Here is a 21,111-nt window from a genome sequence, read left to right as displayed (position 1 = left end):
TGGCGTTTTAATATGATGGTTTTGAGTGATGAAATCCAAAAAAATGGTTCGAACCCAATGAGGAAAATGAACACTGATCTATAATGCTCTCTGTTATACATCACTGGTCATTAAACTTATTCATAAAATGTTTATTGACTTTATTTTGAATTCGTTGACTCTTAAAATGCGTGTATCTTTAAATCTGTTCAAAGTGCGTGTCATTTATGCTGAAAGACTCAGATTCAGGGTTATGGTTATTATAACGTATACTATATAATATATTTTATTATAATGGTATTCTCTGTTCATATTAGAATTTGCATAACGTTTTTAATATATTATGAGGTGTTGTGCATTAATGAAGTTTTAAGTACAATTTTAAATAATTTTTTAATCATCATCATTTTGCATTTATTTTTATTTAACGCTTTATGTGCAATTAAAGTGAATTTTATTATTAAATGTAATTATTTAAATTATTTTATTTATTGTTATTTTGTTAATTTAGCGTATTCATTATTTTTATTTAGCAGGTATTAATTATTTTTCACTACACAGCTTAAATATACAGTATATATATATATATATATATATATATATATATATACTGTATCATCATCTCAGCGTCTCAGCGTCTCTCATTGAGAGAGTATTGTGTTTGTTGAGTGAACATTGTGAATGAGAGTTGATGTTGTGTGTTTGGTTGGTGTTTGCTGGCTTACTCTCACACAGATGCCTTTACCATATGCACAGGTCTTCCAGACTGCCAGGTTAAGCTCTCTTTCTCTCTCTCACACACACACACACACACACACACAGAGAGAAAGAGAGAGAGAGTTATTGTCATTTCAGTCAGATCAGATCAGGCTGATAATGTTTCTATGAATGAGCTATTTTCTTCCTCCGAGCTGTCAGATCATTAATGTTTCATTCACACAAGTACATATGCACGAAAGCCCCCGTGTGCACGTGGTTTATTCTTACCCACAATTTGAGTTTGTGCTGGTTGAAAGTGTCTAAAAGAAGTGTCCTAAGAGGCTTTCCCCAAAATGCATCTGTTCCCTAGTTAAATCTGTCCAGTCTAAATCAGGTGAAGGTAAATATCGACCACCTGTGTGAGAATCTACTGTACGGGTGTCAGTTCACAAATAAAAGTTGCAGGTGACCATTCACATAAACCTCCTCAAGCTCATTGAGAGCTTTACAACTCTTTCTGGATTAGCGTGATGGCATACGGTCAGCCGAGCTAAAGGCGACCTCCGCCGACCTGTTCACAGAATCAGAGTGAAAAGCAGAAGCTTTGCCCATCACTTTCCAAATCAGCTGCGATACCAGCGAAATTACAGTAATGCATGCTCTACACCGAGATAGATGGCACTGGATGTGAACGGTACTGAAGATGGCAATTGTGTTACGTTTGCATGCATGCATAAGGGAAATCACATATATTTTAAGTTTCCATGTATGCAGGGCAAGTGTATAAATCAAGGCATGCATAAGAGCGAACGTATATTTTAAGTTTACATGCATGCATAAAGGCAAGCGTATACATTTCTGCCTGCATGCATAAAAGTGAATATTTGAAATTTGCATGCATGCATAAGGGCAAGTGTTTACATTTATGAATGCATGCTTGCTCAATGGCAAGCATATATTTTAAGTTTGCATGCATGCATAAGGGCAAGTATATACATGTATGCATGCATGCATAAGGGAAAGCGTATATTTTAAGTTTGCACGCATACATAAGGGTAAGTTTATATTTTAAGTACACATGCATGCACGCTATATTTGTTTCATAATTTTTAATCACTTTTTAGCGTTTGTTTGTTTCTGCATTTCACATCAGTAGTTTTGTGATAAAAAATAACTTTTTGAAAAGTTATGGAAAAAATATTCCATAGTTTAATTTAATTGATATATTTAATAAATTCATGGTAGTTATTGTTGACTGTCAGATAAGCACACTAATTTGTGTGTATGTTAGGTAGAGAGTGCAACACAACATCTGTTGCTCAGACCTTCGACATCTGGGCAGTTTTCTCTCGCTCAACGAAATCCATCCAGTCTTTACAGGATTTGTTTTTCCATTACAGATGGTCCTGTGCACATGTTTCCCTCCCATTGGCTCTGGGTCCGACCCTGCTACCGGCACAACACACACCGTTCTGCATAAAAGGACGCTTTCACCCCATCTGTTCCACCCCGTCTGCACACACACGGCCGAGGAGAGAGCGGCGCAAAGAGAGGCAGAGATGCATGCAGGAGACACACAGAGACAGGTAAGCGTGCATGAGCAGCTCTGAGTATATGGACGCTTTCAAGCATTCTTTATTATTGCTTTACTTTACTTGCATGTTAAGCTTTTAAAAGGTCTTAAATTGGAGCAGAAAGTATTAAATTCAAGCTATAGCATTAAATGTTGCATGCAAAGTATTATTGTCTAAAGTAAATATCAGAGCATCCTAGAATCATGCATGCACTTGAAAAGATACTATGATTTTTTTGGAAAAATATAGCAAAATTAAGTGAGTTTCTCCATATAATGCAAACAAATACCTTTAAACGTTTAAAATATATTCCAACGGTATATTTTTATTTAAAAATGTACTTTATTTTAATTAATTTAATTGATTAATTAATGCTGTTTTTGCATTTGCCTTGTTTCAAAAATGTAAACATTTGCACCGGAAAAAAACTTTTTTTGCAGTGTGATCTAAAGTTACAGTTAAAGGTATTATATTGTATTTGAGCTAGATTTTGTGTGTAAAATTGATAATCGAGAGCTGCTGGAAACATTAGTGCTACTGAAACGACTGTCTTGTATTACCATTCAAAGAAAACACATTGATGCATCCCTGAATTTATTCCTTACTTTTTTATTTATAAAACTTACTGAAATCCTGCACAGTGACACTGCATCTCATTATGTCATCCTGCATCTCATTTTAGCCCAAAGATGCAAAAGAGTGCAGCATATGTGTCTTTTAGATACTTAGAAATGTGTGCATTGTTCAAAAGTTCATTAGAAGACAATGAATTGAAGTTCCCCTGAAGTCAGTGAAGTCTGAGTAATGTTGTGCGTAATGCAGATTAATTAAAGCAGGATTCTTTGTAAAGTTTAACTTTATTTTCAACACTTATGACAAATTGCATCACATAAGTGAGGAAATAATAGTTAGAAATGCATTCTCATAGGAACGCATTTGACAGGATTTTGAATGTGTTTGTTTTCAGCATCAGCTTGGACTCTTCAACCTCAGGTTTCCTCCACCAGAGGTCAGTGCTGTTCAACAATACTCATGCATTCAGTGCCTTACAGTGTGGCAGGCACTGATGAATCAAAGCTATACAGTTCATGTCATTTGATCATGTCTCATATATAGAATGCATAAGTATAGATTTATGAGTCTTAAATCTTTTTGTTTTGTTGCTTTCTAGCAATGAATCAACACCGAATCAGCTGCATAGTGGTACACACAATCTGATGGGATTTTTGCTCACTCAGCTACCATCTTGGGTGCGTATACTATTATAATATGAAAACTATACACCTGCATAAAATGATAAATTTAATTAATGACATTTTTACTTTTGGACGCAGCCATAAATGCATACATAAATACATTAAAAAAATTATAAAAATAATAAATAAATATATATATATATATATATATATATATATATATATATATATATATATATATATATATATATATATAATATATATATGCATAATAAATATACACAGTCCACCCACATATATTATGCAAATAAACGTTTGTGATTAACGATGTGATTAATCATGATTCACTGCCTATGAAACCACACACACACACACACACACACACACACATGTATGTATATATATATATATATATATATATATATATATATATATATATATATATATATATATATATATATATATATATATTATATATGTGTAGTTTATGTGTAGTTTCAAGACAAACCCAAAAATGTACCCATATGATCATATCTGTAATGCAGTTACAATAATCTGTAACAATAATGCTATTTATTTTATAAAATTATGCTTTTTATTTTAACTGTGACCTGGTCACTTTTTCGTGGGATTCACCCTCACGGATTGGGACGAAACGCTGGGATAGTATACACTCCGCTAAGGCTTCCCCCCTTGACCTACTAATATAGACACACTTTCTTCTCTACGAGTTGAAAGTGTCTCTCGCTGTAGCTTAAGAAGGCGGCCTAGTAGTTTCCGTCCACAAGAATTAGGTCTGCTCAGGAAATTATGTGAGTGGTTGGGGCTTTGGGCCAATAAGGGTTTAGAGAGAATGAAAAGACAGGTGACATTAATTCCCTGACCTGTACTGATGCTAGCTTACTCTAGATAAACTACCAGTGTCCTTGCTGAAAACACCCAACACTCTGCTCTTATAATGATGTAGTCGCTTACGGTTTATATCACAGTATGAAACAGCTTATCCTGAATATTGAACAATAAATTGTTCAACAGTATGTCGTCACGGTGCAAATATAGCACCTTATAACACCAGTCATCTCAGTTCAAGACATTTCACATTTATTGACTTTTTCTAAATTACTGTAGAATTTTCTTGCAAATTGTAGACTGATCCCAAACTACACGGTCAGTAATGCAGTCAGTAATGTAATCCTATCGCATTACACCTTTTAAGTAATATGATCAAATTACTTTTAGATTACTTTGGACCTAACTCTGTGATCGCGTCGATTTAATTTTAAATCATATAATAATATACCGTATTGATATAAGAATACAAAGAGAAAGAAAATAAATTCCATTTGTTAGCAACATCAAGCGCATTAAACGCTACATTAACCGTAATTCAAGCACAATTTAAATGTGTTCTTCAGTAGTTTATGCACTGTTGAAATGTTTTTTTTTTAAATCAAATTATTTGTGGCGTCTCAGTTGTTTGTGTAATATTTGAGTAAGGCAGACTCAATGAATGACAAATAGTTTGTTGCTATTGTGTTAACGTAAACATGTAATCAATAAACAGGTAACTGTAGTCTGATTACGAGCATTTTATAATCTAATGTAAAGCAGTTTTGGAATCTTATTATATAATCCAGTTTACCATTTAATTAGTTACTACCCAGTACTGCCAATAGGGGGCTCTGTTTTTGTCTCAGTGTCAGTAGACTAATTTAAGTCAAGCTACGAACTGAATATTGGCTAGTAAACAGGTGTGCATCTTGAAAACGAACTCGCTTTCGGTGACATCGCTGTATTATGATAGCTCATGCTTTGGATTACAAATATTAGTCATAGAATTAAACTCGGATGTATAACTCATTGACACATTCAATGACAGTCTTTAAATTTTATCGGTGCATGCATTTCTTGGGAATCGAACCCATGACCTGATGTCGCTAGCACTGTGTTGACCATATGAGGAATGATTGCTTAAACCATTAGTGCCGTAATCGACGAGATGCACCATTTTCATTGATACATTATTCAAACATAAAAATGACCCAAGCGAGAACCACAAGGATGGGATTGAGCCAGTTGCTTCTGTGGTGATTTGTAAAGCAAGTCGGCAAAATGTTTTCTTGGTGAGTGGTTTTCTGTCAATGCATATATGAATATGCTTCCGTTTTGTTGAAAGATTTCAGCACTGCTAATCATACGTTCCCACAAGTGCTTGGCTGGACAAAGAGGTGGGCCTGCAGCCAGACAGTAGATCCAAACCACACAAACGTTTCATCACTGATGCATGAGACTGGAACATTTTCCTTTTTCTGCAAAAGAGGTGTTTTGTAATTGAATAATTTTGAGCTGGAAGCCGAGAAGAGCACCTCTGGGCTCTGCAACTGGGTGTCTTTTAGCAAAGATTGGCTTTTGGGATGTCACATGCAGAAACCCCATACAGATTGCATGAGGTCAGGTAATGGCACATTCAAAGTCCTCCTATTACTTCTACCTTTTTTCACCAACCCTTTTGGCAAATGCTGTCGAGGGAGTTGACTGCTGCCAGCCTATCACCCTGCAGCTCTTGACTGGATACCCAATGAGGATAAGCAGGGTTGAGCAAGGAGACTACCAAGATGGGAGATCTCTTGGAGAATATGGTCTGTGTCAGTCAAGTAGCCAAGAACTGGTTAACTGTGGACCTGACTAGTCCCAATGGATGTTGTGCACTGGCAAACTTTATAAGACCATCTGCGATCAGGTCTGCGTTTAATAAGATCAAGGTCCTTCAGATTGAACCTCTCTTAGAGATTCTTGAGTATGTATCTTAGAGGGTTGGATGATTTTGCCAAGTAAGGCATGATCCTCAAAAATATAAACTTATTTCAATCCCTACACCTAAACCTAACCCTAACCAAAATGTATTCCTAAAATGTAGGAAATGATAGCTGACTAACAAGGGTGTGGAAGCACCTAACCCGGATCATGAGCCTAAAACAGATATTCCCTGAAAAATTATCCCTCAATTCTGGAATGGTTGATTGGAATGTTGATCCAGGAACATTTTGTTCTTGGTGAAATCACCTATCTTTGAGTTACTAGATGCCCCATCTTTTCATGACCGGAATAAATCTTCCAAAGCATGGAGGCTTCTTTTAATGTAAAGACAAAAAACAAGAGATGATGAAGGAGATGTATCGAAACAATTGGTGCATAAACTCAAACCGAAATGCCCCTCATTCCATCTCCTCCTTGTTTTATTGCAGTTGAATTGCATGGGTAGAAATACTTCAATCCCAGTGACCAAGAGGTCTCTCAAATCACATTTCTTTTGCATTGAATTTGTGCGCTCTCTTTATCACCATCATATTCTCTTGTAGAGATGGTCCTCCTGACGCGGCTTGGGCTTGGGATCAAGGATCCATCTTTGAAGGGTTTCAAGCAATCTTTCATCAGTTGGCTACACCACTCTCTAAACTATACCTACAAGAAAGATTAGGTAAGGACTCTATTGTTAGGTAAGGAAAATATTGTTTGTTGCCTCGTTTACTTGTATGTGCCAGGGACCTTCGTTTTTGATGAGCACAATGTCCAAGGTTCCCAAACTGACATTCCCCCTAGATCATTACCCTACTTGGATGACTGATTCAATTCCTACTCGAGATGATGCAAGAAACCTCCACCATCAAGTTCTGTGCGGGTTGAAGGGACTCTTCAACAGTCTCCAATGACCTCCAGGACTCCAATAGAAGACGTACAAAGTTGAGTGTGGGTAGGTACACTGTTGAAAATGTTCTTCATCTTATCCTCCTCCATTTTTTAACCTTCGGTCAAAGTAGCTGGTAATTTGAGGACTCATGGTGTGCTGCAAGCAAAGAAACCAAGAATTGAGCACGGAGCAAAAACACTTGCAACACCTGGTTTCTTCTGGTTGGTAGTTGTTCTGTGTTTTCTTCATTCTGCCAGTGTTTGGACCTATAGTCCACCTTTACCCCAAGTACGATCTTCTTGTAGGCGCCTGGGTGCATCAGGGTGCTAGTTCCTGAATCCTATCTTCTTGGATTTGAACCTGCAATCTTTCATTTACAAATGGACATCCGTAAGCACTAAACCTCACCACACCAGTCTACAAAACACCTAATAGAGCTGGTAAAATGTGTGTCTATGCATGTACAAAAATGTTTTCAGACTTTTCAGAGTTGTGTTATAGTGTACTCTTTTCATTTCTTTTTTGACAACACAGTTGTGTGGTGTAGTGGCTATAAATTAGGGCTAATATGTAGACGTCTGATAGTTTGAACCCTGCAAAGAATGAACCATGACCCCTTGAGAAAAGACACCTTCCTGCAGGTTCCTACTAGGTAACTATATAGTTTACTGTGGGTTGCATCTGGGGAAACATGTCTGCAGAATAATACATACAATTCCCTTAACTTGCAATGTAGAAATTCAAATTAAGTTACATTTAAAATCTCTAATTCATCCCCAGGCTCTACCTGCTGTCTGTTTAAGGTATGACTACCTGAAAAGATCAACCTTCTAGTTTTTATTCAGTGCAAAACTAAACCATTTAGAAAAACCTATCCTAACCTATCATCTGGTCTTGTTTTCTCCAGAGTTGCATTTTGGGGCAAGAAGTCTGACAACCAAGGCCCTGGTCGTACATCAAACAATTAAGGTTTGTTCGAGAAACCCATACATTCAAAACAGTCCCAGAATGCAAAAACATACCTGATATCCATGTTTGTGCTAGAAAGCTATAGATTTGATTGGTTACCCATACTCTGCGTGAAAGTTTAGATCCAAAATTCAACCATAAAAACATTTAAAGTGGTAGAGAAGTGATAAAGTGTGTTGAACATATCATAATCATGGTTTCTGAGAGCTGTGCAGTGTCGTCACATGCTTCTTTGTTCCACCTTCTTTTTATGACCTAGACCAAGTCCTCCTCAAAGGGTTTTTAACTATGAGTTCTAAGTTCTTTACCATTACCTCACTTTCACTATTACGTTACCCTGTGCCATATCTAACCCTGCCAGATACCATCAATATCAGAATAATGGTCAAAGTGCAGAGCAATGATTACGTTCACGTTTGTGCATTTGGCAGACCGTTTTAGATTGCATTCAAGATATAAATTCAGTCAGTTAATGCAATCAAACGCAAGTACCATCTTAAAGATGCAGTTTTTCCACGTTAGTAGCAATACTACGTTGCTACAGCAAGTAAGCAGAGGTTATGTCGACGGTATTGATGCCTCTAAGAGTTGAAATGCAACCCCTCAATCTCCTGGAGACATGCCCTGTAAAATTTTGCCCGCTTCAAGACCCCTACCTTTGATTTTTAAGCAGTCCCGAAGTCCACGATTAGCTGGTTCAGGTGTGGACTGAAGCTAAACTCTGCAGGACTTTGGGTCTCCAGGAGCAGGGTTGAAGACCTTTGATGCAAGAGTTGTGAATACGTTCCTCTTGTGGCAGAAGAGGGAATTGTATGAAATAGTTACTTGAGCTTTTCCCTGTTATTGAAGCAGTGCCACCTAGTGGAAACTCAGAGACAGGATCCTCTGTTTATTATAGAAAAATCATTGTTAATTTCTCATCTGATCACTGACACTTTGCTAAGCCTCATTTTAAAATGGCACTGACCAACATTTTACTGAAAATTAGATGTTCTCTAAAGCTTGTCTAAGCATGATTATATGAAATCGATCTAGAATTTGTACTTTTTATGGTTTTCTAGGCTTATTCATGACCTTCCACTTCAATGTTCATCCTTACCAGGGCCGAAACTTATAATTACATAATACATATGCTTGCTAGAGATACATGTGATTTACTTTCTTCAGAATATGCACATACACTGCATGCATTGTTGAGCAGTGACGTAACTTCATAACTATAGTATAAGTATAAAGTTCATATCTGAGCGCTGTTTCTGATGACTGAACACTGACGATGGATGACAGGTGAAAGTTCAGTTAGTCATCAAGCACGTGTTTGTAATGTATTTTATAAGTGTGTAACATCTTCCTGAAGTCTGTGGTCCATGTCTAGTCATATCCTGAGTGACGGTACACTGTCTTATGTAAAGGTGTCTTGTTTGTCATCATTTACGCATCTTCACATCATTCCAAACCTGTATGACTTTATTTCTTCTGCAAAACATGAAAACATTATTTTTGTCCATGCATAAGCCTGTCAGTGATGTTTTGTTTCTTCAAACATTCTTCAAAATATCTTATTTTATTCTTAACTACAGAAAGCAAGCCATACAGGTTCGTAATGATGTGAGTAAATGATTATAGATTGATCACTTTTGGATGAACTATCCGTTTAAATGTGCTGCCTGCTTTTGACCATAGTTTTTATATATTTTGCAACTTACTGCTGCTTCACAGTGGTTTCAGGTATTAAAACGACCACTTTTATGCTTAATCCACTTCCCACAGTCTTGTTTAACTCATGTTTTGATTAGATTTTTCTGTGCCCAATGGTGCTGAAAATAATTAATGTATCCTAGAGTTCTGTTTTTGTGCCGCTGCATTCATTTTTTTTCGTGCCCCCTGTACCAAAAAGCAAACCTTAGACTTGGATAACTTAACTTCTGTCCTAAATCTTCCTTTACTGGCAATAATGTTGGAGTTGATTTACAGTTGCACAACCAACTTTCTGTCAATAATCTTTTTTAAGCCACTGCAGTCTGTTTTTTTTTTTTTTTTTATTTCTTTTTTTTTTTTTGCTGCATTGAATAAACCTCGGATAAAGTTACCAATGACTGATCCATTTGACACTGTGAATGATCTTTTGTTTTTTTGGTGCTTCTGGCACCATTTAAAACGTACTTGGCCAGACAAGTTTGTTGCTAAGGTCTGATATTAGACCAGTTTCTGCTGGTGTCCCTCAGGGCTCGATGTTAGAACCTTTACTTTTTAGTCTTTACTTCTCTTGCTATCAAATATCATTACAATGCAGATGCATGCAAATATATATATTGTGTGCATACACGGTTAAAGTGAAAATGTCTCGTTTCAGATTAAATGCATGTTTGATAACATCACGGATGGCTAACGCTTTTTTGTGTTTAAACTATGATACAACTAATGTTGTGTTTGGGCTCTCCTCACCAGCTTTGCAAGGCTGGTCGAAAACCGTTTACTATTGATGGTTGGGACTTTCCAGGATTTTTTGAAAGCTGTTGAAAAGCTTTGCGACCCTAATTTGCAGTTCATCCAAAAGTATGCATCTAGTATAGAGCCATATTACTTTCGTCTATATTAGTGTTAATTTGTCATTTGTAATCCAATACATGTTGATGTCTCGTTCTGATTGGTTGTCGTCAGTTAGTGTCGGAAGGTTATTAATCTTTTAGTATTTGCAATTCATAGTGCGCAAATAACACCATTTGACCCCGTATTCATGGAATTCCTTGAAAATGCTGTTTATTTGTAAATGTGAGACTGCAGGTTTTCTGGGCTCCTGTCCTGGTTGACCCGTACAACGTGAGCGTGCAATTCCTAGTTGTGTTTGCATCATTCTTTCGCTAGATGTGTCACGAATATCGCACTGCGCCGCATTCTCTCGAAGTGTGTTTTGGTCCCTGTCCTGTAGAAAATGAGCGAGAAGGTGCCAGATTTTTTTTTTTTTTTTTGCTTTATGAGAAAAACAAGTCAGATTCTAATTGAAGGAGCGATCTGAGCACTTGAGTTCAGAAAACATCATGTTATCTAGTGATGGCCGCTCACTGTCACTCAAGAGAGGAGCTTGTGCTCTAAATGTGATGTAACGGAGTGGATATTTCAGGTAATGGGGTCTACAGTAATAGGATCAGCCAGTGGATTTAAGTTATTTGAAGTGGCTGACGCACTGCATTGTGGGAATGCACACATGCACATAAACATTTTGCATGTGAACTTTTTGGTGTTTTTCCCCCATGTATGCATCATTTCATCAGATCAGATCCCTCTGCTTATTTAAAATGACGAGTCATGGCTGGAGACAGTTTTGCTCAAATTTGCACAGAGGAGCCACGCAGGTGTAGAGAATCACATTAACTAACAACATCATGCACAAACTAACCAAGACAAGCACGAACTCTCAGGAAAAAAGGCACAAGGCTCACTTTTACACTACACAGTCTCTTTCAAAAGGCACACTTTAAAAAAAATGTTCTAGCCTATTTTTTGTCTAGTTTCTAGACAATATGTATATATATATATATATATATATATATATATATATATTGCTTGTTTGAAGTAAAAACGTTTGATTTAACGCTTGATTTAAGAATGTCTATACATGTTAGCTGGAAACAAGACAAAACTTTAGGCTAGAAAAGCATATTTTTGCAGTGTGCTTATATTTGAAGTACTACTGTGTACTTTTAATGCACTAAGATGTACTAGTTAGTGGTTATTAAGGTGCAAGAAGCGCCTTTTGTACTTTTTATCTCAAAGTGTATTGACTGTCTATTGATTCAACATTTAAAACCCAACAAACTTTTGTCTGTCAAAATCTTCATTTACAATAAAAGACAGTGAAGTACAGTAAAGTGTCCAGATGTTCTCCGGGGATGCTGTAGATGAAATTCCAAAAACAAACATATACAGGTTTTTTGCGTTCTAGGCTGCTGATTTTTTCAGCATCGTATTTTTTGGACTTTTTCTGCACTGTCAGTCGTCTCGGCTTTCAGTTGTTCGTTTAGCTAGTTGCTAGAAGCTAGTTTTCTAGTGTTCTCCTTTCAGTTACTACTCTTGCTACGTCATCTGACCTGGTTCTGTATGTCCGTACGATTGTGCGAGCGGTTCATGACATTCGCGAGGACACGTCTTACACATCACGCTGCGGCAGATTATCAGTGCCTAGGTGTGTGTGTGTGTGTGTGTTTATGGATGCAGGATTAGAGTAATTCAGTGTGTCTGTGGGTTAGTATGTCAGTGTATCAGTAAGTCAGTAGGTTTCACCGGAACATAAACGTCTTTCAATTAAATGCACAAAGCATCTGCTTCCTGCGTTTATGAGCATTCACTCAGTGCATGCGTATGTCTGCACACACACACACACACACACACACACACACACAGCCTTTCTGTGACCTGATGATGTTGTCTCTATTGTTTATTGCCATGAAAAAGTAAGCATAAAAACCATAGCAGCTGCACTAGGAAAAATATTTTGTGAATCACTGGAGTACTTCTTTCTAAAAAAAAAGAGAGTCATCTTTAAATCAGCACTACCTGACAATTCTTTATAATATTTTGCATCATTTACTACTAAAAATAGTTTTTATTCAAATTTTCAGTTTACAATTGCATGCACACACACACACACACACACACACACACACATGCATGCACACACACACACACACACACACAACAGACACACACACACACACACACACACACACACACACACACACACACACACACACACACACACACACACACACACACACACACACACACACACACACACACACACACACACACACACACACACACACACACACACACACACACACACACACACACACACACACACACACACACACACACACACACACACACACACACACACACACACACACACACACACACACACACACACACACACAAAGAAAGAAACAAATGTATACGAGATCTCCTTCAAAGAGCTTCGGAAACGTCCAGAATTTAGTTTTTCCTGCACCAAAAAAAAAAAAATCTGCAAGTAACAATTTGAATTTAACGATTAAATTAAACAAATATTTTTATAGTACAATTATTTTTTTTTGTACATGTGGAAACATTGCTGATTTGGCTGAATACTAATAAGTTTTCATCAGCGAAGTGAAAGTCTATACGAGTTTAAATAAATAAATCTTCTTTTTACTGGACGATGCTGATTTAAGGCAACATGCAATGCTTGTTTGAGTTCGATTCGTGAGCATTTACTGAGAGATGAAGGCATTGCTCTGTTTTCTGAATTATTGCATCGCCGTTTGGTGTTTTACTAATATCACTAGCATTTTGCCGGTGTGTTTACTAAGTACAATGAATGACACCCTTTTCAACGTGGCAAGACTGTTCTGACCTGATGAAATGAGTACAAACGGACGGTCTGAGTCACAGTTACATATCGGATCACGCATACAGGTGCATGCGCCGTCAGTCAGGGACAAAATGCAACTCTTCTGTACACAACCTGAGGAGAACTGCCAAAGATGTTATCATTCTCTTTAACTGGCTGCATCAAGTTATATCTCACGTATACAGTTAGGTCCAAAAGTCTGAGACCTGATATTATCAAGATTTAAAATGAACGTACAACGTGAGTACAGCTCAGTATTTGTGAGCATGACTCAACGGCATGCACGGGAACTAAACTCACATCAAAAACAGTCATTTTGAACCACGCTATGGTAAACTGTATTATACTGTATATATTAACACTTTGTTAGCAGCATGCTGTAGTATTAATGCACTGATCAACTCACTTACAGCTGTATAGTACTCTAAATTAAATTATTATTGTTGTTATATTACCACAGCAACTATAATATCACCGCAACAAATTAATAAAAAAAGTACTTTAGTATAGTATTCGATTCTAGTATGAACCTCAGAGCATCTTGAGCTTCAGTCGGTGGAAGAAGAACGCGTTTATTTCTAAGCACTTCGTTTATACAGATTGTCTCAGAGCAGCTTTATTGTGTTAAGGAGGAAAATAATTATTTGACGATGGAGACGAAATCCAATTCCAATTCAAGCCAGTTCATTCTTGATTCAGTTCAGTGTAAATGTCATCTAATCAGAAATGTGTCGTCTTCATTTCTTTTCTTCGTTTCGGATTTGTTTTAAAATGTTATTTCTATCATAAATAAACCCAGTCAGACTGTACCTCGAGCGCAAGCAATATTTTGTGTTGATATTTATATTTATATCTGATGTCACATTTGCAACTAAACCAAACAGTTTTTAATGACGATGAGCAGCTCTTTTTATGTCTTTCTGTAGTAGCCACGCCAGCAAAATTGCGCCGTTGTTTACTCGTCAAATATAGACATCTATAAAAACCAATTCAGTTATTTGCCCAGGCAAACACGCTCTTTGCCTTTTAGACGTTATTGATTGCCTTCATAGAAATACTGGCTTTTTCTGAGGATGATGATCAATTAGTTGTCAAGTGATAAGAGACTGTATGACATAGAGACGGTGAAATATTGTAAGATCGGTCTGGATTTGCTCATCAAAGGGATACAGAAGAACATGTCAAATATTAGGGTTTGTTTGCTTCATTGATGTTTGACGTGACCTTTGTCCTCATATTCAGGTTCTCTCGATAAAGCACACACCAAGTAATAGATAAAATATTTATTTAGAAAAATACACATTCAGCAAAATTACAACGTGCAATACAGTACAGATTTCCAAGCTCACAATCTCACTCATAAGAAAATATTCCTTTAGTTAAAAAAAAATTATACAAATTAATGCTCCTTCAACGAGCCTTAACGAATAGCTTTAATATCGCGCCATAAGTTACAGTATCATCTTTGTCAAAGCAAAAATAAACACAACGGATTCGAGTGGCTTGATTCGTACTAACTACGCAAAATAACGTATAAAGTGCAGTTGCAGATTCCCTACACTATGCATCGCTAGGAAGTGCTTCAGACTAAACAAAAGGAGAACATAAGACACAATAAACAGTCGAAATGAACATGGCAAAAACACACCTGTAACGTGTACAATGTAGGTTATTGTACTGTCTGTAGATTACCGTACCGCTTTTGCAAAGGCGCTCTATAAATAAGACGTATTATTAATATCACAAATAAAAGAACAGAGAATAAGCATCCTGAAAAGAAAGCCAGCACACGTGTTTAGTTGCATTCGCTGGTGCTTAGCGTAAACAGTCAAAATTAGCTTCGAGAACTATTGTGAGAGAAATGTATTCGATACTAATGCGCCGCTCCATTTGCTCAGACTTCTGGTGGGACGTGTGGCAATGTTTACTGTCATGTTGGGTAACCGTGCTGAGTCAGGCCAAAATGTGGCTTTTACAGTGGCTTTGATTTCCCTGAGTGTCTCGACATCTACGAAAAACCCACGACGAATGAGCTTTGCTTAGACAGAAAGCCTTGATTAGAGCACGTTTCGCCTCCTCGTGATAAAGCAGATAAATAGGTGTACTGTTAAAGGGTTCGTTCATGCAAAAGTGAAAATCAGCCAGTGGTTTACTCATCCTCGAGCTGTTTTAAGCGTGCATCACCTTGTTCAGGCGAATCCAATTGAAGTTGCATTAAAACCATCCCAAGTCATCCGCCGGAACGGCTTGCACGTACTACAATTAGCAGAAGTAAGAGAAAACTGCTTTAAATATGGATATTGTTCTTATAAAAATGCATTGATTTGCTACAGGAGGTTTTTATTCTCCCCCGGAGGCACGTTTTATGACGATGGATGCGCTTTATTGCACTTCTTTTGGGCCACTGTACAAAAACACCCACCTACTCCCAAGTAGCAAGTATCATTTTTTACGTTTTAACTCTGAATGCATTCGTCTGAATGAAGAAATTCGTGTGTGTCTCTGGAACACAAAACCAATCATCAGCAGCACAGGTATATTTGTAGCAGTACCCAACAATGCACTATATGAGCCAAAATGACGACTTTTATGCAGAAAATCCTTAGTGTATTAACTAAAGATCATGCCCCATGAAGACATTTTGTATATTTCAAACTCAAAACTTCATTTTTGATTAGTAATATGCATCGCTAAGGACTTTCTTTTGGAATACTATAAAGGCGACTTTATAATCTCGGTCACATTTTGTCCTATCCTACCAAACCGTGCGTCAATGGAAAGCTTATCTATCCGGGCTTTCACATCCCTTAGGACTGGTTTTGTGCTCCAGGGTCACATGCCTTGGAGGTGAGCGAATCACTGGCTAATGAACAAACCTTTTAAGTCACGTAATTGTTCTTTATGTGCACCCGCAGGATTCGACGATCATGTCCGGGACGTCGGTCTTCACGATGGTGTGCTGCGAGTTGAAGTAGACCATGGATAGCGGCCGTCTCTGGATGGGAACGCAGCAAGACGACACGGCCGTGTGGATGCCGTTGGCCTTCAGCTGACTGAAGACGGTGGCGTGGAACGAGGAGGCGATGCCGGGCGAGCCGGATAAATGCTGCGGACACTGTCCCATGCAGTAGTTCATATGGTATCCCTCTGGCGCTATGATCCAGTCCTGCCACTGTATGTCGCGGAACTTAATGTAGAAGTCTTTTTTACAGCAGACGCTGACGTCGTCTCCGCAGCGCAGTGAGCGTTTGCTGAGCGCGTGTTTGTTGGCGTCTTCACGCAACTGCACCTGCGCGACTAGGAACGGCTGGTGGGAAGCTTCGTCCGAGGCGTCGCGACTGCACAGGTTGCGTCCGCCGTCTTCGCAGTGCACCTGCAGACGGAGACTCCGCTGACCGCCGTCCAGAAACGCCTGCAGGGCCCCGGTGACCGGGAACGTGTGCCACCCGCCTCGAGACACATCCACGCTCCTCTGGAGCAGCAGCGTGCGGTTAGCGCCGCCCGTCGCCGGCAGCGAGATTTCTGCGTTGACGCGGCCGCCGGGATGAGGCGCGTCGGCCGGACGCACGTAAAGCCACAGCGAGGACTGCAGCACCTGAACGCTGTGACCTTTCTCCTGCAGGAACTGGAACGACAGACCGGTGTCGATGCCGTCAGAGACCTGGTCATCTGGAGAGGAATCAGACACAGGTGCTCAGAAGAAGTGCAAGCGGAAATAAGGTATTTCCTGTGAACGCGCCAGACTGCGCACTGTAAAAAATTTTAAGTTGCACAAACTTAAAAAGGCGAACCAGCTTCAGCGGATTTTTGAGTTGATTGAACTCAAACATTTCTGTTTATGCAACAAAAAGCAGAAAAAAACTCAAAAATCAGCTAAAGCTGGTCGCCTTAAACTAATATGCTATTAAAAAAAAAAAAAAAAAAAAAAATATATATATATATATATTATAAATAAAATAATTTATAAAAGATATTTTATATTTTACAAGAAAATTCTTTATACTTTACAGTTTCATGTTTAATTCTTTTCAATTTCTTTGATTCATTTTTACATTTAAAAAGTTATGTTTAATAACAAACTGCTATCTGTTTATGATTAATACCGGAAGTCCCGCACATTTCTGTTACTAATGGCTGCAGAATGTGTATCGGAAGTAATATTTAGTTCACGTGCATTTTTAAGCGTGTAGATGTGCATATAAAATGATCTGAACAGTGTAAATCTTTCTTAAAACCGTTAATTTCAGTATTTGCACAGTTGAAAAAACTGGATCTGAATGTTTTTTGCGCAGTAAAACTAATATGAACGTCAGCGTGCGCTTACCAAATCGACGCGGGAACGTTTTACAAATGAACGATTCATCAGTCTCATACAAGCCTTTCAGTTTTAAACATCTCCATCGTACAGTTTGCTTTGATCTTCAAGAACCCAGTTTGCCGTTTAAGAAATCGAATAGTTTTTCTGTCTAAATCAGGAAGCGTTCAGTTCAGTTTTGTTTTTATATTTTGCGCGCGCCTCAAGGACGCTTCTATCATCTATACACTCTAACACAGGAGCTTCTTTATGCCATAAGAACATTTTTTGTCTGAATAGTTCAATAAAAAAAAAACTTTGTGGTTAAAGAAGCTTAAATATATGTTTTTATAGAAACTTTGACTTCGTTAAACAAAGAATGTGTAATTCATTTTATAGAATTTTCAGAAAGCAGTGCGAGAATCTGGGCTCACTTAACACCGAACGTTAAGAATGCTTATATAAACTAAACGCAAGACGCATTCGCCGACATTTAAATCGTTCCAGAAACCATTCACTCCAGCGCGAGAACCTGTGCGCACTCTCCGATTTAGGAACGCACTCACCGACATCAGCGAAGCTCACGATCTCGTACGCCTGGTTGTTCGTGCGCGAGTTTGGCACGTTGTTGTCCAGCTCCAGCGTTCCGTCCTGCCTGACGCGGCCCGCGTGGAGCTTGCGCAGCGCCGTCATGAGCGCGGCGCGCGGCACCGTCTGCGTGATGTTCGGCCTCTCGCGCAGGTGGAGCTTGCTCAGGATCTGCTGCTTGGCTATCTCGACCAGGTACCGCTCCTCGCCGTCCTTCTCCATCGCGGGCATGCCGCACGTCGGGCAGCCGGTGGCGGCCGCGCTCGTTCCCTTCGCCGCAAGCGCGCTCAGCACCACCAGCGTGGACAGCGCCGAGGACGCGAGCACGCACAGGTGCGCCCGCGAGAACATGTCGACTCTGCTCGTTCGGGTCTGACTGGAGTTCGGAGAGACGCGCGCTAGCGAGTGGATGGAGAGGAGTGAGCCGCACCTGAGCACTCAGAAGTGGGGTAATCCATCAAAAGTTGTGACACGTTTAGGGGCCGCACCAATGACGCGCCGCCGGGACGCACATCATGCACGCTCCTCGCCGGAGCGCGTATATATAGCGCCGCTGGGGTTAATCATTAGCGCGAGCAAATAAACACGCGACACTTACGGTGCCACGTCGAGACGCGGCTGCCCAAGCGAAGTCCAAGCGCTGACCTCTGTCCCAGTGACCCCCAACACTGAAACCCTAAAGCATCCAAACCAAACAGATCACAAGACAACACGAGATCGGTGGATGTGACGCAAGCCCGGCTCTTTCGGATGGAGAAAACGCAAAAACGCGCTTAACGCGAACATCCCGCGCTATGGCCATTAAAGGGATGCTTCGCCAAAAAGCGCATCATTTACTGTCAGCCCAAATCTGTTTAGATGTTCTTCTCTTCTTTTGTCCTTACAGTGGAAGCCTAGTATTTTGATTCACAAATCTAATTTTCTCGGATAAAGGCCTTATCAAGTAATGTTATGACAGAACGATCTCGTCTCTTTTGCTTAATAAATCGAATTCATTTAATAAGGGGACAGAAAAATGTTTTTAACACTTATTTTACGACACGATTTATTTATTTTTAGCTATTTCATTTTCTTTTTCGTGAGCTTTTAAAGCGTTCCTCTCGTTGGTTGGTGACTTGAGCATGTCTAAAGTCCTATATAGTGCGACGTGTGGGCAGCGACGGAATATAATATAAGAATAACATCTTCGTGATCTTCATGTGGTGTAACTGAAGGTGATTAATTGACGCGGATAATGAACCCACGTGACATCTGACCCGCGGCTCAGACTCGCAGTGCGCAGGCGCCGTCTAGTGGACGCACATCAGCAGTGTTCAGGTGGAGAGCACTGACTAGGGAACTCGTGAAGAGCGCTGTTATGACGTCTGTGCACGTCATGTAGCATAGGCCTATAGAAGCGCTTTACATTGATGATGCGCTGTCTCCTCTCTTTTATTAAGGTTTGTTTGAGGAGTTGTTGAAGATTCTGTCATCATTTGCTCCGCCTCGAGTCGTTCCAGATCTGTATGAACGTCTTGAAGATGTTTTGGCTCACCGTTGAGGAAACATGCACCGTGGAAGTCCCAAAACAGCCTGGTTGCAAACTTTCTTCAAATGATCTTCGAAGACGTTCATGCAGATCTGGAACGACTCGAGGCTGAGGAAATGATGACAGGATTTTAATTGTGGGGCGAAGCGTTTCTTTCCCTCGTAGGTTCAGGAATCATCTGTTTTCTCGTTCGTGTTATGATGCCACTGAATGTTTGCTGTACCAAACGTGTCCTGATAACCTTTACCTCCTTTTTTGACAGTGTCTTTTTTTATCCGCATCGGTCCATGACACATACCAGGGTCATATTTAAATGTGCAATTACATGCTTTTTAGGTCCTTCACAGACAATGAAATACTTCCATCACATTAAAATACATTCTCAGAAACGTGCCTTTAGACATCTTATCTTTTATTAGGGGAGATTGAGAACTTATACAGAAACTTTTAGGTTTGCTGAAGGCCAAACACTTCTTAGGAAGCCATTATTGCACGTAAGTTTTATAAGTCAGAAATATCATCCAGTAAGTGTTCTGACAGCCAGCTGCTGAGCGAAACCTCTGAGATCTTTCACATCATTATAGATTACAAAACATGAGGAAAGATAGTTAACAGCAGCACTGGGTGGATTTCAAAAAACATCATAGGTTATATAGTTTGATAATTGTTAGTAATGTGTTGTGATTACTTCTCAGACTACTTTTAGATTATATATATTTTTTAAACAATCCATTAGTAATATTTTTAATACGTCAAAATCATGAAGTGCATTAAGATTCAAGATTTAATTTAATTTAATTTAATTTTATTTTATTTAATTTTATTTAATTTTATTTAATTTTATTATTATTTTTATTTTTTGTTATTATTATTTTTTTGTTACATTACACCCAGGTTCCCCCAAGTGGTCTTATAATGTGGATAGAAAGCTAATATTTATTACTAAATTAAATCAGAAAAATGCATTTAATTTGTAATCATGTATTCTATAATACGCGATCATTTTAAAATGTCGTATAGTAACATTACAAGTAATACATTTTTTAAGGTTTTTCAGATATCGCTCCTTCTTAGTGCTTAAAATTGTGCATAAAATGGTGCATAATTTTCATATTACTTACGAGCAAAAGATAAGCAGTAAAACCTCTGACTGTAGAGCGATGCGTGTGGTTTAATGCATGTTTTTCTCAGAACAGGAGGCGAAACA

At 38.7% G+C, this 21,111-nt stretch overlaps 1 protein-coding gene and 1 long non-coding RNA gene across 2 annotated transcripts; one reads left to right on the top strand and one right to left on the bottom strand.

The window, feature by feature from the left end:
• The first annotated feature begins 2,111 nt into the window (after nt 1–2,111).
• Nucleotides 2,112–3,486, top strand: LOC122334301. The gene is made up of 3 exons (XR_006248738.1): nt 2,112–2,264; nt 3,220–3,261; nt 3,424–3,486. It is a non-coding gene; the product is annotated as an uncharacterized LOC122334301 (long non-coding RNA).
• An 11,276-nt stretch (nt 3,487–14,762) lies between these two features.
• Nucleotides 14,763–18,910, bottom strand: LOC122334354 (inhibin beta B chain). The gene is made up of 2 exons (XM_043232215.1): nt 18,355–18,910; nt 14,763–17,163 (listed from the first exon to the last, which is right to left on the bottom strand). Exons 1-2 carry the CDS (start codon nt 18,725–18,727, stop codon nt 16,394–16,396), a joined length of 1,143 nt encoding a protein of 380 aa, XP_043088150.1. The 5' UTR covers nt 18,728–18,910; the 3' UTR covers nt 14,763–16,393.
• Between the last annotated feature and the right edge of the window lie 2,201 nt (nt 18,911–21,111).

This window comes from Puntigrus tetrazona, unplaced genomic scaffold, assembly GCF_018831695.1.
Source record: "Puntigrus tetrazona isolate hp1 unplaced genomic scaffold, ASM1883169v1 S000000513, whole genome shotgun sequence".
Taxonomy (NCBI): Eukaryota; Metazoa; Chordata; class Actinopteri; order Cypriniformes; family Cyprinidae; genus Puntigrus; species Puntigrus tetrazona.
The sequence above is the reverse complement of the archived record's forward strand: the minus strand, read 5'-3'. Positions and strand labels throughout refer to the sequence as shown.